The sequence below is a fragment of the Schistocerca gregaria genome, chromosome 6 (assembly GCF_023897955.1).
Source record: "Schistocerca gregaria isolate iqSchGreg1 chromosome 6, iqSchGreg1.2, whole genome shotgun sequence".
Classification (NCBI taxonomy): domain Eukaryota; kingdom Metazoa; phylum Arthropoda; class Insecta; order Orthoptera; family Acrididae; genus Schistocerca; species Schistocerca gregaria.
In genome coordinates this window covers 383,554,823-383,571,483 of record NC_064925.1, presented here as the reverse complement: position 1 = coordinate 383,571,483, position 16,661 = coordinate 383,554,823, and the positions used below count along the sequence as shown (strand labels likewise).

Below are 16,661 nucleotides of genomic sequence, written 5' to 3'. Positions count from 1 at the left end.
TAAAGAACCTTAGACTGCAGTAATGTGTAATTCGAGGTATTCAGAAATTCTTGTTTCTGAGAGTATCTGAAATCATTAGAAATTCAAAGAGGAAATAAAAATTATGTGCACTTGTTTACATATGTTCACTGTTTTCTGTCTTATATTCAGTTACTGTTTGTAAGAAGTGTACAAGATTGTTTTTTATAGATCTGGTTCCCCCTCCCCTGCCCCTCTCACTCACCACCTCCATAGAACCCAAAGTTTTTATCTAGCCTGGAGAAGAGCAGGAGGATGGGTGTGCATTGATCACTGCCTAAAAAATATTTATCATTATAAAGACCATTAGAAAATGGATGTCATAATATAGGAGATACATCATTGTAGTTAAAGTGTAAAACACTCATTACGTATGTGACTTGCATGTCAATAGTTATGTAATATTATATGTAATGTATGTTTGTATGGAATAATATACCTAAAAACAAAGATGATGTGACTTACCAAACAAAAGCGCTGGCAGGTCGATAGACACACAAACATACACACAAAATTCGAGCTTTTGCAACCGGTAGTTGCTTCGTCAGGAAAGAGGGAAGGAGAGGGAAAGATGAAAGGATGTGGGTTTTAAGGGAGAGGGTAAGGAGTCATTCTAATCCCAAGAGCGGAAAGACTTACCTTACGGGGAAAAAAGGATAGGTATACACTCGCATACACACACACATATCCATCCGCACATACACAAGCAGACATTTGTAAAGGCAAAGAGTTTGGGCAGAGATGTCAGTCAAGGCGGAGGTACAGAGGCAAAGAAGGTGAGGTATGATTGGCGGCAACTTGAAATTAGCGGAGATTGAGGCCTGGCGGATATTGAGAAGACTGAAGGGCAAGTTCTCATCTCCGGAGTTCTGACAGGTTGGTGTTAGTGGGAAGTATCCAGATAGCTCGGACAGTGTAACACTGTGCTAAGATGTGCTGGCCGTGCACCAAGGCATGTTTAGCCTCAGGGTGATCCTCATTACCAACAAACACTGCCTGCCTGTGTCCATTCATGTGAATGGACAGTTTGTTGCTGGTCATTCCCACAGTGTAGGCAGGTCAGTTGGTAAATCACGTGGGTGCTTTCACACGTGGCTCTGCCTTTGATTGTGTACACCTTCCGGGTTACAGGACTGGAGTAGGTGGTGGTGGGAGGGTGCATGGGACAGGTTTTACACCAGGGGTGGTTACAAGGGTAGGAGCCAGAGGGTTGGGAAGATGGTTTGGGAATTTCATAGGGATGAACTAAGAGGTTACGAAGGTTAGGTGGATGGCGGAAAGACACTCTTGGTGGAGTGGGGAGGATTTCATGAAGGATGGATCTCATTTCAGGGCAGGATTTGAGAAAGTTGTATTTCTGCTGGAGAGCCACATTCAGAGTCCGATCCAGTCCCAGAAAGTATCCTGTCACAAGTGGGGCACTTTTGTGGTTCTTCTGTGGGAAGTTCTGGATTTGAGGGGATGAGGAAATGGCTCTGGTTATTTGCTTCTGTACCAGGTTAGGAGGGTAGTTGCGGGATGCGAAAGCTGTTTTCAGGTTGTTGGTGTAATGGTTCAAGGATTCCGGACTGGAGCAGATTCGTTTGCCACGAAGACCTAGGCTGTAGGGAAGGGACCGTTTGATGCGGAATGGGAACCACCTTGCCAACCCTCTTGCTCCTACCCTTGTAACCGCCCCTGGTGTAAAACCTGTCCCATGCACCCTCCCACCACCACCTACTCCAGTCCTGCAACCCGGAAGGTGTACACGATCAAAGGCAGAGCCACGTGTGAAAGCACCCACGTGATTTACCAACTGACCTGCCTACACTGTGGGTATGACCAGCAACAAACTGTCCATTCACATGAATGGACACAGGCAGGCAGTGTTTGTTGGTAATGAGGATCACCCTGAGGCTAAACATGCCTTGGTGCACGGCCAGCACATCTTGGCACAGTGTTACACTGTCCGAGCTATCTGGATACTTCCCACTAACACCAGCCTGTCAGAACTCCGGAGATGGGAACTTGCCCTTCAGTATATCCTCTCTTCTCGATATCCGCCCGGCCTCAACCTCCGCTAATTTCAAGTTGCCGCCACTCATACCTCACCTTCTTTGCCTCTGTACTTCCGCCTTGACTGACATCTCTGCCCAAACTCTTTGCCTTTACAAATGTCTGCTTGTGTATGTGCGGATTGATATGTGTGTGTGTGTGCGAGTGTATACCTATCCTTTCTTCCCCGTAAGGTAAGTCTTTCCACTCCTGGGATTGGAATGACTCCCTACCCTCTCCCTTAAAACCCACATACTTTCATCTTTCCCTTTCCTTCCCTCTTTCCTGATGAAGCAACCGCCAGTTGCGAAAGCTCAAATTTTGTGTGTATGTTTGTGTTTGTTTGTGTGTCTATCGACCTGCCAATGCTTTTGTTTGGTAAGTCACATCATCTTTGTTTTTAGATATATTTTTCCCACGTGGAATGTTTCCCTCTATTATATTTGTATGTAATAATGTATATGTATTATGTAAAATATCCATATTTTTCAAGTACCTGTCAATACATATTTCCCATTGTACCACATATTAAGATTCCTTCCCATTCCAAACACACATGGAGTCTGGGAAGAATGGCTGCTTAAATGTCTTTGTGCTTGTAATTATTCTAATCTTGTCTTAGCAGTCATTACAGGAGTGATCTAATCTTAGATTCTTAACTGAACACTAGCGATTGAAACACTGAAAGTAGGGTTTCACAGGATATTTGGCATGTATCCTCATGCACCTGTCAGTTCAATTTCTTTCAGATTTACAGAACACTCTCTCATGAGTCTAACAAAACGTGACTATACATGTTGACCTTCTGTGAATATGTTCAATATCCTCTGTTAATCCTGTTTCGTATGGGTCCCACATACTTGTGTGTTTTGTAAGTAATCTTCTTTGTAGATTGCATAGGGTAGGAATGTAAAAGTTGTGAGAATAGCATACTGCACATGTCGCCAACATCTGGCTGGTATTGTGACACAATTTAAGTGCAGTGGTATCTGTTTACATTTTACTAAGACAGAAACTTTAATATTACACATCTTTGTCATGTTTTTACACATTTATTTATTACTGATACAGTGGTGAATAATCAGTACTGCTATGGATGCAAACTGAAATATTTGTCAGGAGTAACAGCTATGTTTCGTAAGTAAATACCACATTCATATGACCCAGAAAGCTGTGCATATTGGCAACAGAAACTCTGTTCTGTGCCTTTGTATGTTCACTCCATAGATATTACTGCCTTGTGGTAGAATAACTGCCATTCCCATACATCCCTAGTATCTCTGAGGTTACAGAAAAGGAGCTAATCAACAGGTACTGCAGGTATTATACTTCAACAGGCGGAATATGTTACATATGAGCAGAAGAAGGATAAATAAAGAGTTGTTATGACTGTTAGTAAATTAACGTTCAGATCGGAGCAGAGGCTTTGAGCAGCACTCTGACACTGTCTGCAGGGATGAGGAGACTCGACACCATTACTACCTGCAGCTGCGCCACAATGTTGTGTCCCGCGGCCTGCTGCACGCCTGTGCCAGCGAGGAGCTGCTCTACCTGCTGGCGGGGCTCGCCCTGCAGGCGGACCTCGGCGATTACAACCCACAGCAGCACACGGGTGCCTACTTCAGCGCAGCAGAATACTTCCCGAAGCAGGTAACTTTGGTCTTTTGTGAAAAAGGCTCTATGTCAAAGCTTGTTGACTCGTATCTCTCCTTTACTTCTTTTCCCTGTGGTCGAAGTATATGATCCCTTTATCAACTTGCAATCTCTGATGTCCTCTTCACCATTGTCTTCTCTTTTTTTCTTTCCATTATGTGCTATTCTCTCTCTTTCGGGAAGCATGTCCTTTATTTTGTTTCCACGTAAGCAATGAAACTTTTAGCTTTGATTGTTATATCTAACAATTGAACTGATGCTGTAATGCCTGCAAGTTGAAAATAAATAAAATTTCTCTAATTAGTTTATTTTAGAAAAGGAATTAATTTTTTTTGCACTTGGCTGCACTGTATGTCTGCTGATAGCTTTTGTACAATAATGAATTGTGATTTAGTTATCTGGATGTGTTTGTTATGGACGCACAGCTGTTCATGTAACATTCAGTATATTTCTGGTTTGTCATCTATACATTATTTTGACAATATTATATTATTTTGTCAATAATTGATTGTTTTCATTGATATATTCAGTGTATTTCTGATTTCCTGAAGTTATTACTTCCCAATAAAGGGGCAGTGGCATGTTACATTATCACTCCTTTATTGATGTACTGTGTCGCGATACAGACATGTTACACACAAAAATTACTATTTAGACTGTTGAGATCTGGTGGGGTTTGTGAGATTTACTCCAGGGTTAGGTACTACAGTGAAATATTCCCTTTCACATTTTACAATTCCTGTAGGTAAAAACATGTTGCCTGGTCTTACTACTGAAGAATCTCTAGCAGAACTGGGGAGATACGAAGGGAGTGATGATAAAGCTGATGACTTAGAATTGTTAACTATGCCATTCCGTACAGATGAAATAACATATGGAGTCAACGAAAATTACACTGTACAAATGTTGGAGGTACTTTAGAAGTTATAACCAGCAGGGATGAAGCTAATGTTGGTGATTTACCTCCAGGAGCTAAGTGAAGAAAAACGTAAAGACATGAAGTGGAAACTATGCAAATGAGACAGTGCCACAGGTTGAGGACTAGTGAATACTGTCATAGAACAAAGCAACATCTAGACTTGCCAACATAACAACATAAATTTTCTTCTAACTAAAGAAGAACTAAAGTCCTTCAGTGCCATATTCCTGCTGGGTGAGTATCCAAAGCTTCGCCATGAGAATGTGTGTTGGGAACAGGCTCCAATGCTGTTTCTTTTCTGTAGTCTTCAACTCAGTGCCAAGAAATAGGTTTGAGGAAGTAAAGAAAGTCATTCACCTGAATGACAGTTCCAAAGATGTACAAACTGGGATTGTACTTTGAAATGCTGAAGAAGTAATTTGATTTATTCCCTTCAGAATATCAGTTAATGAAAAGATTATTATTATGGCAAAAATTCAGATAAGGTGTTTCTGGAGGGAAAGCCTATCAAAGTAATATATAAAATTTGATATCTTATGGGTTCCAGGGGCTTCCTTAATAATTTTTCACCATACTGTGGCAAGACACCACAAACAGTAGGCTTCAGGTGCAAGGGTCAATAAATGAGCTAAACTTCATCATTTTAGAAACAGAGTATCCAAAACTTTTCTTTGAACACTTTTTCACCAGTGTTGACACACTCGCCACAATGGAAAGAGAAAAATGAAAGCTACTGGAAAAAAAGAAAGATAAAGTGGAAGGAAATGGACAAATATTCTGTGACTACATGTTTGACAAAGAGAATGAAATTCTGGTAGTGAAATAGAGGGACAACAAACCAGTACGTGTAGTCACAAATTACAGTACTATTACTACTTCGAGTTATTCACAGGTAAAGAAAAGAAAATGTCTGTTACAAAGCCACATATCATTGAATAATACAATGCGTGCTTAACAAATTGTTTATAGAAATGTGAAGGTTTTTACTTTTCGATGTCCGAAAGAGAGTATTGATATACCTTTCCTAGAAAACAGGATTAACACTTAAAGACAGAAGACCACAAGTAAGCAGACTGACAGGAAGACTGGTGGCTAGATCGAGGAAACCATTTTGCTGTGCCACGTAAAACAGAGAACAGATGTGCATACTGCGAGAAAAAGCAACACAAATGTATGATGGATGCAATGTTGGTGTACATAACAAGTGTTTTGTTTCACTTCATACTGAATAGACACTTTGTAATATCAGAAACAGTGTTTTTGTTTTGTCCATGAGGTTTCTTACAGTTTTTTGCCCTGACAGTAATAATGCAGTTTTTGATAGCTAATTTTGCCAATGTCCCAAAAGTGGGGTGGTCTATAGTTTTTGTTCTAATAACTGAAATTTTTCAAAGTAGCTTTTTCTTTCATTTATCATTCAGGATATCACATTAATGTAAAAAAAGGTTGGCAAAATAAAATAATAAAGTTTTCCAAGTAATGAGTTAAGCAATCCCTGTTCCTTATAGGTAGTATCATTTATTTCTTTCTGTGATCAGTCAGATCAAGACTTTTGTTTTGTTGCACTTACATGAATTTTAAATCTGCATATGTTGCTTGAAATCTTTTTATGGCATTTATAAGTTTTATAAACTGTAATATTACCTTAGGTTCTGGATGCCCAAACATTCTTCTAGCCACATCTCCAATACTTTTCTGTTGCCATTTTTTTCCATTGTGCAGGGTGTTACAGAACCTCTCTAACAATTGTTTATGTACAGTAGATCATATAAAAAGGCTTATTTTTTGTTAAGTAATATGCACTTTTTAGTCTGCCATTTATGAGTTATGTGCATGAGACATCCTTAAGGTTCCGAAAATGAATAACAACAATTGTAAATAAATTATGTGCATCAAATTTTATCAGTAATGACTGTTGAGCATTCCCTGATTCTCTTCTGGATTGTGAAACACTTAACTGATCTGAGCAATTAATTCATCTCTGGTGGCAGTTATGTATTCCACATTCCTTACATGATACAAAAAAAAATAATCAAGATATATTAAGTTAGAGTAAACATGCGAGCCACAGTGTGGTGAGGTTGAGGGTGGTCTGTATTGAGCAATTGTTCTAAATTTATTTCTAAAATATGATTTGTGTAGAGTTGTTATTATTCAACCTTAGAATGCATACATCATATATACACATAAAAGAGAATATGTTCTTTAATGATACATGATTTAAATGTTGTTAGCTGACCCTTTAAGTTATCAGTGAGGTTCTGAAAAATTTTATTTTACTTTGCTGACACATTATTGCAACAAGCAGATGATAAAATGATAATTCATTGGTAGGCTCATAATTTAGAATGTGTACTTGACACCACTTTGGTCTTACAGATGGTGGAGAATTCGGAGCAGCAACTCGTGCAAACAGTTCCCACTCTACATCGCGACAACCGTGGAATGGGACGGGCGCGGGCGGAGTTGCTGTACATTCGTGAGGCCTCCTCGACAGAGGTCTCACCACTTACACACAATTCGCACCTCTACCGCCTTCGATATAAGAAGAATGAGCAGGGCCCTGGCACTGTCTGGCTTGCCATTACAGCCAAAGGCATTCAGATTTATGAGGTACACAGTCATTCTGAGCATTAGTAAGAATGTTGTTAATGTGGTGTACAGTTAATTACTGAGCATTGCAGAAACATATGCCAACAAAATCAATAAAGTTATACCGTTAGCAGAATGTATACATGTATCCAAGTATAAAAAATTGTGTTTGTTGTTATAATACTGCAGCAGGTATTCCAGTGTTAGCGAAACTTTTTAGCACTAGTCTATGGCTTGTGTTGTTTTGCAAGAGAACATACCAAGGATGAATCTTTTGTGCATGAGATACTCTACTTATTGCCAAAAGAATGAAAAATCTCATTATTGCCATTCATCACATGTATTTAAAATTTTATTATAATGTTAACAACATGACTAAAAGTATAGCATTAACAACAGTATACATGTGGTCCTATGGTGAAAATAGTACTTGTAAAATAATACTGCATTAGGTATTGTTGTTTGTGAATTTTGGAAAAAAATGTTTCTGGATTGGTGAGAGTGTCCAAGAAATCTTAAATGCAATTATTTCATTTCATTTCATGTACAGTCATTTCATATATAATTATAGCCAGACATAATTTTTCACTATTACAGTACTATGAAAATAACTGGACAAATATTTGTCTACCTAGTCTTGGCTGTTTATGCCTAGGCAAAATATAAAGCAATGAGATCAACCAATATATTGGTCTTGTAATATTGAATTAAATCATCTGATCAAATAAGAAAACTTTGTGTAAATAGCAGTTGAAAGAAAGGTATTAATTGAAGGTGATGAGAATCTTTAACAAATTCCCCCCCCCCCCCCCCCCCCCCCCCCCCCCCTCCAAATCATTCTTTCTCTTTCTTTCACTTTCATCTAAATAATGATATAAGAGTAAATATGAAGGGCTCTCCAGGAATTTTTGACCATGTCTTGATTCTATAGCTTCTACACCCATATCTGTAAAACAAAAAGGGGGAAAAATCAGATAGGTCCACTTACCAAAAAAGCAACTGACAGTGTCTGGAGTTCCATTGCATATAAACATAAATTAGGAAAACATTGTAAGAAATAAGGATTATGTAGAAAAGATAGCTAGGACCCCACACCTGCAAGACACAACAAGGCAGAAAGAAATAAGCTCATGTATATTTTTGTAGAGCTCTTTCTTCTATCATTCTCAAAATTCCTATGTTTGAAAATATTGAAGATTTTCTCATTTATTTTTTTCTCTAATGCTGCCTACTGAATCAAATTTCATCTACCTTTGTTTAATTGAATAGTAGAGCATGGATCATGCAAAACAATTAGAGATTGAAGGTATTTTTGGATAACCAGTAATTGTCTGTTTCATAGGAGCAGTATGCAACAGAGAAACAGTGCTTTAAATGCAAAATTGTACATAACTTTTATCATATGTTTCAAAAATAGACACATCAAATAAGATTAAAATCATTAAAATTGCAGAAAATAAGTCCAAAATTTTTTTATTATTTCAGAACTTGGACTTTTTTTTAAATTAAATCTCACTCACTTGTGAAGGACTGCAGTTGTTCTAACAGATTTATAGCTTTCTTGAGGCAGTGGAAAGCATTTTCAGTGGATGGGCCCTTTGTTACTAGGCTGTGCCTCATTGCAATGGTCTTGTTCATTGATGGCACTGACACTGCCAATGATTTCAGTCCCATTGCAACCAGTAAAACATCTAGAATACCATCTTTCACAATTGATGCTTCACACACAACTGATAATGTGAGCTTGTATGTATGTATTAAACTGGGGACCTGGAAACTATGGAGAGGCTGCGTCCTGCCATAACCCACAGCAGTCACCCACCCCACTGATGGCTCACACTGAACCCAGTGTTACTGTGCAGTTCGGCCACCAGTGGACCTCCCCAGGAATGTCTCCTACCAGGCGAATGTAACCCCAAATGTTTCGGTGGTAGAGAAATTATGGTGTACGTTTACTTGGAAATGGTGTTTGCACAGCAATCACTGACACAGTGTAACTGAGGCAGAATAGGGGGAGGCAGCCAGCATTCGCCGAGGTAGATGGAAAACCACTTTAAAAACCATCCAGAGTCTGGCCGGCACACCACACCTCGACACTAATCGGCCGGCGGATTAGTGCTGGGGACATGCCCACCTTCGCGCCTGGGAAGCAGCATGTTAGACCACACGGCTAGCTGGGTGGGCATGTGAGCATTGTCATACATGTTGGTTGGCAGGGTGGGGAAACGTACTACATCTGACTAGAATGCTTTTAGTTAACCAATGTTCCCATTGATGGCTATTCAATCAGTGTTCTACTATAGATTTAGTGTGGTGTATTGCTGTCCCCACAGTTTATTTACAGCATGTAATTCTTAAAAATAGTAAATTTGTGTTACAAAGTGATTAAGCAGATCACTTTTACCACATTTGTTTAATAACTGTCCAAAACATTTCTTTATGTTCTCTACTGTGAGAAATCAAATTTGGTTTCTTGCTTACAGGAAATCTCTGCAAAGACATTGACGGCAACATTCTTGTGGAATAATATAGGAAAACTGTGTTTTGATGTAAGTAACTACTGCCTGTAATTTTGTATGGTATACAGCATAGCAGAATTATTTGCTTGTGTGTGCACATACATGTTCACATAGAAATGTACACATTTCATTTCATGATATATTCTTTTCTTTTCTGTTTGTCTCTTAGATTATTTATATGCATTGCATGTAAATATGACAGTGATACATTGGTGTAGTGGAGTGATGGTGGTAACTTGTGAGATGCTAGCTAAAAACAGAAGTTCTAGCAGCCATGCAGATTAGTTTTATATTGTTCATTTCTGACTGACATAAATGTATTCAAAACAGTTGTGATTAAGTGTTTCCAGAAGTTAAACAGTTTTCATTGAATGGATAGATACGTTGCACAAGAGTCAGTTATATTTTATTATGATTTAATATGAATATATGTGATCAGAAATATACTGCATCAAAGTATTCAGAACACTAAAGGACTACAGTGGAATTTCTGTACCATGATGAAAATATTTAAAGACTAACATCTATCATATCTTTAAATACTGAATCAAATTTGATCTTCAGTTTAACCCGATTTACAACACAACAAATCTAAGCTTCTTTAATGTCTGCCTGAGTTATTATCTCGAAATGGTACTACATTTCGTTCAAACTTTTCTTAGTATTTTTTTAAGTAGTGTGTAACTAAACTCAGATTCTTCAATGTCTACCTTAGAGATCATCTCTACAATGCATCACTTCTATTTCACTTTCCTTTTTGAAAATGAAATAGTGATTTTCTTACTGAAAACCCATCTTACCATAAGCAGACACAGTGTAGACACAAGCAAAAAATGACATTATTATGAAAAGGATAGTTGCTACTTACTGTATAGCAGATATTCTGAGTCGCAGATAGGTACTACAAAAAGACTGTCAGAAGACAAGCTTTTGACCAAAAAGGCCTTCACCGTAAATAGACAGCATACACACATGCACACACACACACACACACACACACGCAAACACGCAAATGCCACTCACACACGAATGACCACAGTCTGTGGCTGCTGAAACCTCAGAAAAGTGACAGATTTTTCGTAATTGATGTTTTGAAAATGTTTTGGCCTGTGTAAACCAGTTGTATCTTTTATTCATTCATTTATTTGTAAAAGGGTCATTATTATTTTGTTAAAAAATACATGAAAATATTATGCGAATACATTATCACTGTTGATTCACTGTTGATTTTCTCCATTATTATTTTAATGTCCTATGTTACACAATGTATTAAATATTTACTAATAAGACACATATTTTAGCGTAAAAAATTCGAAATCCGAGCTCTAAACTGGCCAACATCTGGAGAAAAGTTTACATATTACACCAGCAGTGATGAGAAGAGTAAACATTTGCTGTTCCTATGCCGAACAACACATCAATTTAGTATGGCAATACAACCACGGCTGTCAGAGGTGCGGCGGAAAGAAGAAGAAGGTAAGTCTGCATATCCCTCTAATTATCAAGGACCAACAAAACTTTCCAGCTGTCACCATGTTTGCAGAAAAATAAATATGCTTGTTTCTTTTCATACCAGTACACATGTAATAGTGTATCATTATGTGAATACTACATATCTCTTGAGCTCTTTCACAAAGAATAATATTCGTGGATTCTTCTGTCATTCCTTACTGTAACAATTTCTTATTGAAGAATTCCTTAAGAAATAAAACAAAAAGACTAATTATGTTGTGTAATTTTTAGGACCTTTCCAAAAGTGGAAAGCACTTGCTCATATTGAAGTAAAAAGTAAAATCTTTTCTTCACCTGAAATCTGTCTTATCAACTGGTTTGTTTATAGTTTTCAACCAGTTTACAGAAATATTAGATAGACTTTCCATTTGCTTCACTGCCAGTATGTTGTTGTTGTTGTTGTTGTGGTCTTCAGTCCTGGTACTGCTATGATGCAGCTCTCCATGCCACCCTATCCTGTGCAAGTTTCTTCATCTCCCAGTACCTACTACAACCTACATTCATCTCTTGGTATCCCTCTACGAATTTTACCCTCCACGCTGTCCTCCAATGCTAAATTTGTGATCCCTTGATGCCTCAGAACATGTCCTACTAACCGGTCCCTTCTTCTCGTCAAGTTGTGCCACAAACTCCTCTTATCCCCAATTCTATTCAATACCTCCTCATTAGTTATGTGATCTACCCATCTAATCTTCAGAATTCTTCTGTAGCACCACATTTCAAAAGCTTCTATTCTCCTCCTGTCCGAACTATTTATTGTCCATGTTTCACTTCCATACATCGCTACACTCCATACAAATACTTTCAGAAACAACTTCCTGGCACTTAAATTTATACTCGATGTTAACAAATTTCTCTTCTTCAGAAATGCTTTCCTTGCCATTGCCAGTCTACATTTTATACCTTCTCTACTTCGACCATCATCAGTTATTTTGCTCCCCAAATAGCAAAACTCCTTTACTACTTTAAGTGTCTCATTTCCTAATCTAATTCCCTCAGCATTACCCTACTTAATGCGACTACATTCCATTATCCTCATTTCGCTTTTGTTGATGTTCATCATATATCCTGCTTTCAAGACACTGTCCATTCCGTTCAACTGCTCTTCCAAGTCCTTTGCTGTCTGTGACAGAATTACAATGTCATCAGCGAACCTCAAAGTTTTTATTTCTTTTCCATGGATGTTAATAACTGCTCCAAATTTTTCTTTTGCTTCCTTTACTGCTTGCTCAATATACAGATTGAATAACATCGGGGAGAGTCTACAACCCTGTCTCACTCCCTTCCCAACCACTGCTTCCCTTTCATGTCCCTCGACTCTTATAACTGCCATCTGGTTACTGTACAAATTGTAAATAGCCTTTCATTCCCTGTATTTTACCCCTGCCACCTTTAGAGTTTGGAAGAGAGTATTCCAGTCAACATTGTCAAAAGCCTTTTCTAAGTCTACAAATGCTAGAAACATAGGTTTGCCTTTCCTTAATCTTTCTTCAAAGATAAGTCGTAAGGTCAGTATTGCCTCACATGTTCCAATATTTCTACGGAATCCAAAATGATCTACCCTCGATGTTGGCTTCTATCAGTTTTTCCATTCGTCTTCCAGTATGCATTATTGCATATATTATTCAAATCAAATACATTCAGACAAATTAATAGGTAGCAATAATTTTTGGTATTGTGTTGTCTCATTGGCACAAAGCATTGTGAATATAATCAGCTCTTATTTTTCCTCAGGGATATCCACATTAAAAGTAAAGATAAATAGTTGTTTTGTTCAGGTATGACCATGGAAAGTAAAAAATAGATGTACATGAAAATCAGTGGTTGTTGTAGAAAGTGGTGCATAATTACTCAGGAATCTTTAATTTTTGGGACAAAGCAATGCTCCACATTTTGTGCTGTTGCTCATTGGAGAGCTTTGTTGATGTGACAGTCCCAGTGACTTATTATAACAAGATCAAATTATGCAGTAAAATCTCAGCCCAAAAGTGAATACTTTGTTTTGATTTAGACTTCATCTTCCTACTAGCAAAGGCAGTAGATAATTGCATTTATTTTCTTCTGTTGAGGTTATGGGTCAGATATACAGCGTATTACAAATAATGTGAAGAAGCTGGACAAGGATGAAATTTATAGGGAAAAATCCCTGTGTTAAATTTAACAGGTTCAGCGATAAGTTTGTGTCATATTTGAGAATAATTTTCCAGTAAACTGATAAGAAAGGACATTAAAAACCCATGAAAAAATAGTTCACCAGTGAGATTTGAAAGGGAAATTGCTATGTTAATAAGAGCAAATAAAGATCCTGTTTAGTCACATACATAAAAAATTACTCAGTATAATTAAGAAAAGTTATTAAAACATCTAAAAATATTCTGTAATGTCTGATATTAATAATTCAGATAATAGAAGTTAATTGTGATGTCTATATTGCTTTGAATGGATAGGTTACAAGCTAATTCAAGGGTTGTAGGTATTTCAAATATTTTTAATAACTATTTTTTAAATTAGTAAAGATAATTGGGCCAAGGAGTGTGCCAGAAAATGCAAGGCAGTATTCTGTAAAATCAACTTTCAAGGAATTTTGTGTTATGCTGCTGTAAATGTTCCTTCTGGGTAATACCTATACGATTGATGAATTTTTATTTAGGAAATTGTAGTTTGTTGAGTGTCAAATGGTTATATTCTTAACTGTGTTATTAAAGTAAATATTGTTTTGTGTTGTGTTGATTTATCTGTACGTGATCAGCATGTAGCTGCATTTACACACTGATTAAGTAAATATTCTAAAATGACTCATTCCACATTATTAAAATATGCATATATTGTGTAAAAGTGAACATTGGAATGTACAGCTAACTAACTACGCTGTTGCATTATGCAATAGTTGCATAAAGCTGCCTTTTAATGTGGTATCCTTCTCATTATTTGTGACAGTGAAGCTGATTGTAAATAAATGATTACAGCTCATGGAGGATGAATTTCTTATTCAGTTTTTGTATATTTAGTAAGTCTTCTTTTAAACATTTTCTAATTATCAAACACAGAGATGTTCACTAGTGGTGTAATCTGCAGAATGTGTTCAAAATAATTTATTGAGAGCTGATAATGGCATTTTTATCAAAAATAAAGCTTTATGACAATAAAATCTGTCAGTGTGATATAAAGGTATTTCTTCTTAATGCAGAACGCAAGAGATTTCGTGACTGGGTGAGTGCGGGTACGTGCAAAGCAGATCAACGCACCTCTGTCATCAGCAATACCTCCTCCAACACAACATCAGGAATTGTGTCAGATCGTGTACATAGTCTTGATGAAAGTGAAGATGAGTTGGAGGGTGAAATCATGATCACGTCACCCCCTGCGCCTCTTCTGACTCCTACTGCACCACCTTCTGTTGAGTCACTTGCTCTGGCGCACCTCCGGGATGACGACTCTGATGCTCCACCTTCACCTCCACCAAGAGGTAAATCCATTGACCATGCATTAGAGGAATAGTGGTCTAGTAATATTTATAAGATAGTTTCAAAACTTTTCCTGGAATCAATTAAAAAATGATATTTTATCACTTTAACATAACATTCAACATAAAATTCCCACAACCAAAACACTGATTAAAACTCTCTCTAAAATACCTTCAGTTCCAATATTTTCCCACCCCTTCTATTGCCTCTCCAGTTTTGTTTTGAGCCTTGGGAACAGTTGAAAAGTGGTAGCTGCAAGATCAGGGAATTGGAATGGGTTCTTTCTTAGGTAAGTTTTCAACTAACAATGACATGTGCACAATAGACAATGTCACACATCTAAGTATGAAATACAATGATGATTTTTTTCCACCTGATGACTTCTTGAAGTTGTCATCTGTATCTTATTTTGCAGTGAAGTTGCTTGCTAGTGTCATCAAAACTCACTGTAGCTTGAGGTCATTTTTGGATGCGTCAATCATGATACATAATATTGAAGTCAGTGGTTTCAAACTAACTTGTAACATTTCCTATAATTTGTTGCTTTCATCTATTTAGACGGTTTCATAAATACCCTTATTGGTATGCAAATGAATATTAATGCAGTCATGTCAATGAAATAAAAAAAATCTCAAGATTATGATCATGTCAATCCATAGGATGTCTGTGATGTTTCAGAAAGCACACATTCTCCTGTCTTTTGGGGAACTTAACTTCATCAGAAGATAGAGAATGTGCTTCACAAAGTGTAAAAAAAGACCAGCAGATTAACCCTGTTAGTGGCCTATACAGTTTACTGTATACTTAATGTTCTTGGCATTGGTAGAAGTGTAAAGATGGCCACCATAGGTAATTTATTTGATTCTTGTATGTACTTCAAAAATCGATACTTGGAATTTTCCGGTATCTCATTTCTATTAATGTTCTGAAAATCCAGCAACAAACCTAGTGTCTCAGATTATGATTTTGGTTGCTCTAATGATGGAAAGTACACAGTCCCTTCCACCGTGTGTGCCAATTGATTATCAGCCTGGCAATGCCAAGAATTATTGACTCTTATCGATGTTAGATCTCTACATTTTGTAGTAATCTGTTCTTGTGTACTTTTCGTATCTGGTCTTCAATACATTTATTTGATGTAATGGGCAGAAATTAGTAATACATTGGTTTGTGAAAAATTATCTGTTGAGAAAACAGCATATTCGATACTTTGGTCTTAGTTGTATTGTAAATGGGATACACTGTTACAAATTGTTTGATTAATATTTTTCCAACTAACATGTATGTGTTATTTACACGTAGGTATTAATGTTAAAATATAGTTTATATATTAAAAACAAAGATTCCAAGACTTACCAAGCGGGAAAGCGCCGGCAGACAGGCACAATGAACAAAACACACAAACACACACACAGAATTACTAGCTTTCGCAACCGATGGTTGCTTCTTCAGGAAGGAGAGGGAAAGACGAAAGGATGTGGGTTTTAAGGGAGAGGGTAAGGAGTCATTCCAATTCCGGGAGCGGAAAGACTTCCCTTAGGGGGAAAAAAAAGGACAATGACTCCTTACCCTCTCCCTTAAAACCCACATCCTTTCGTCTTTCCCTCTCCTTCCTGAAGAAGCAACCATCGGTTGCGAAAGCTAGTAATTCTGTGTGTTTGTTTGTGTGTTTTGTTCATTGTGCCTGTCTGCCGGCGCTTTCCCGCTTGGTAAGTCTTGGAATCTTTGTTTTTAATATATTTTTCCAATGTGGAAGTTTCTTTCTATTTTATTTACATCATCATTAAAATATAGTTTTATTGTTATGAGAGATACATCATTCATCTTTCTGGTATTACGAAGAAAATAATAGATAGCACACTTTGCATTACATAACAAGCAACTGCTATAAAACTTTATCCCAGTTCTTTAAGAGTATTGGTGTGAAAGCTACATTTTGAAAGGAATGGA

General features: G+C 37.3%; 1 protein-coding gene across 2 annotated transcripts in view; it reads left to right on the top strand.

Moving 5' to 3' along the window:
• The window catches only part of LOC126277890 (protein expanded), a 443,551-nt gene that overhangs the window by 393,190 nt on the left and 33,700 nt on the right, over positions 1-16,661 (top strand). For both annotated transcript variants that reach the window (XM_049977441.1, XM_049977442.1), the window contains exons 7-11: positions 3,507-3,702; positions 7,004-7,237; positions 9,700-9,765; positions 11,037-11,211; positions 14,435-14,713. In XM_049977441.1, the coding sequence (XP_049833398.1) occupies positions 3,507-3,702; positions 7,004-7,237; positions 9,700-9,765; positions 11,037-11,211; positions 14,435-14,713 (950 nt within the window). The remainder of the gene's footprint in view (positions 1-3,506; positions 3,703-7,003; positions 7,238-9,699; positions 9,766-11,036; positions 11,212-14,434; positions 14,714-16,661) is intronic.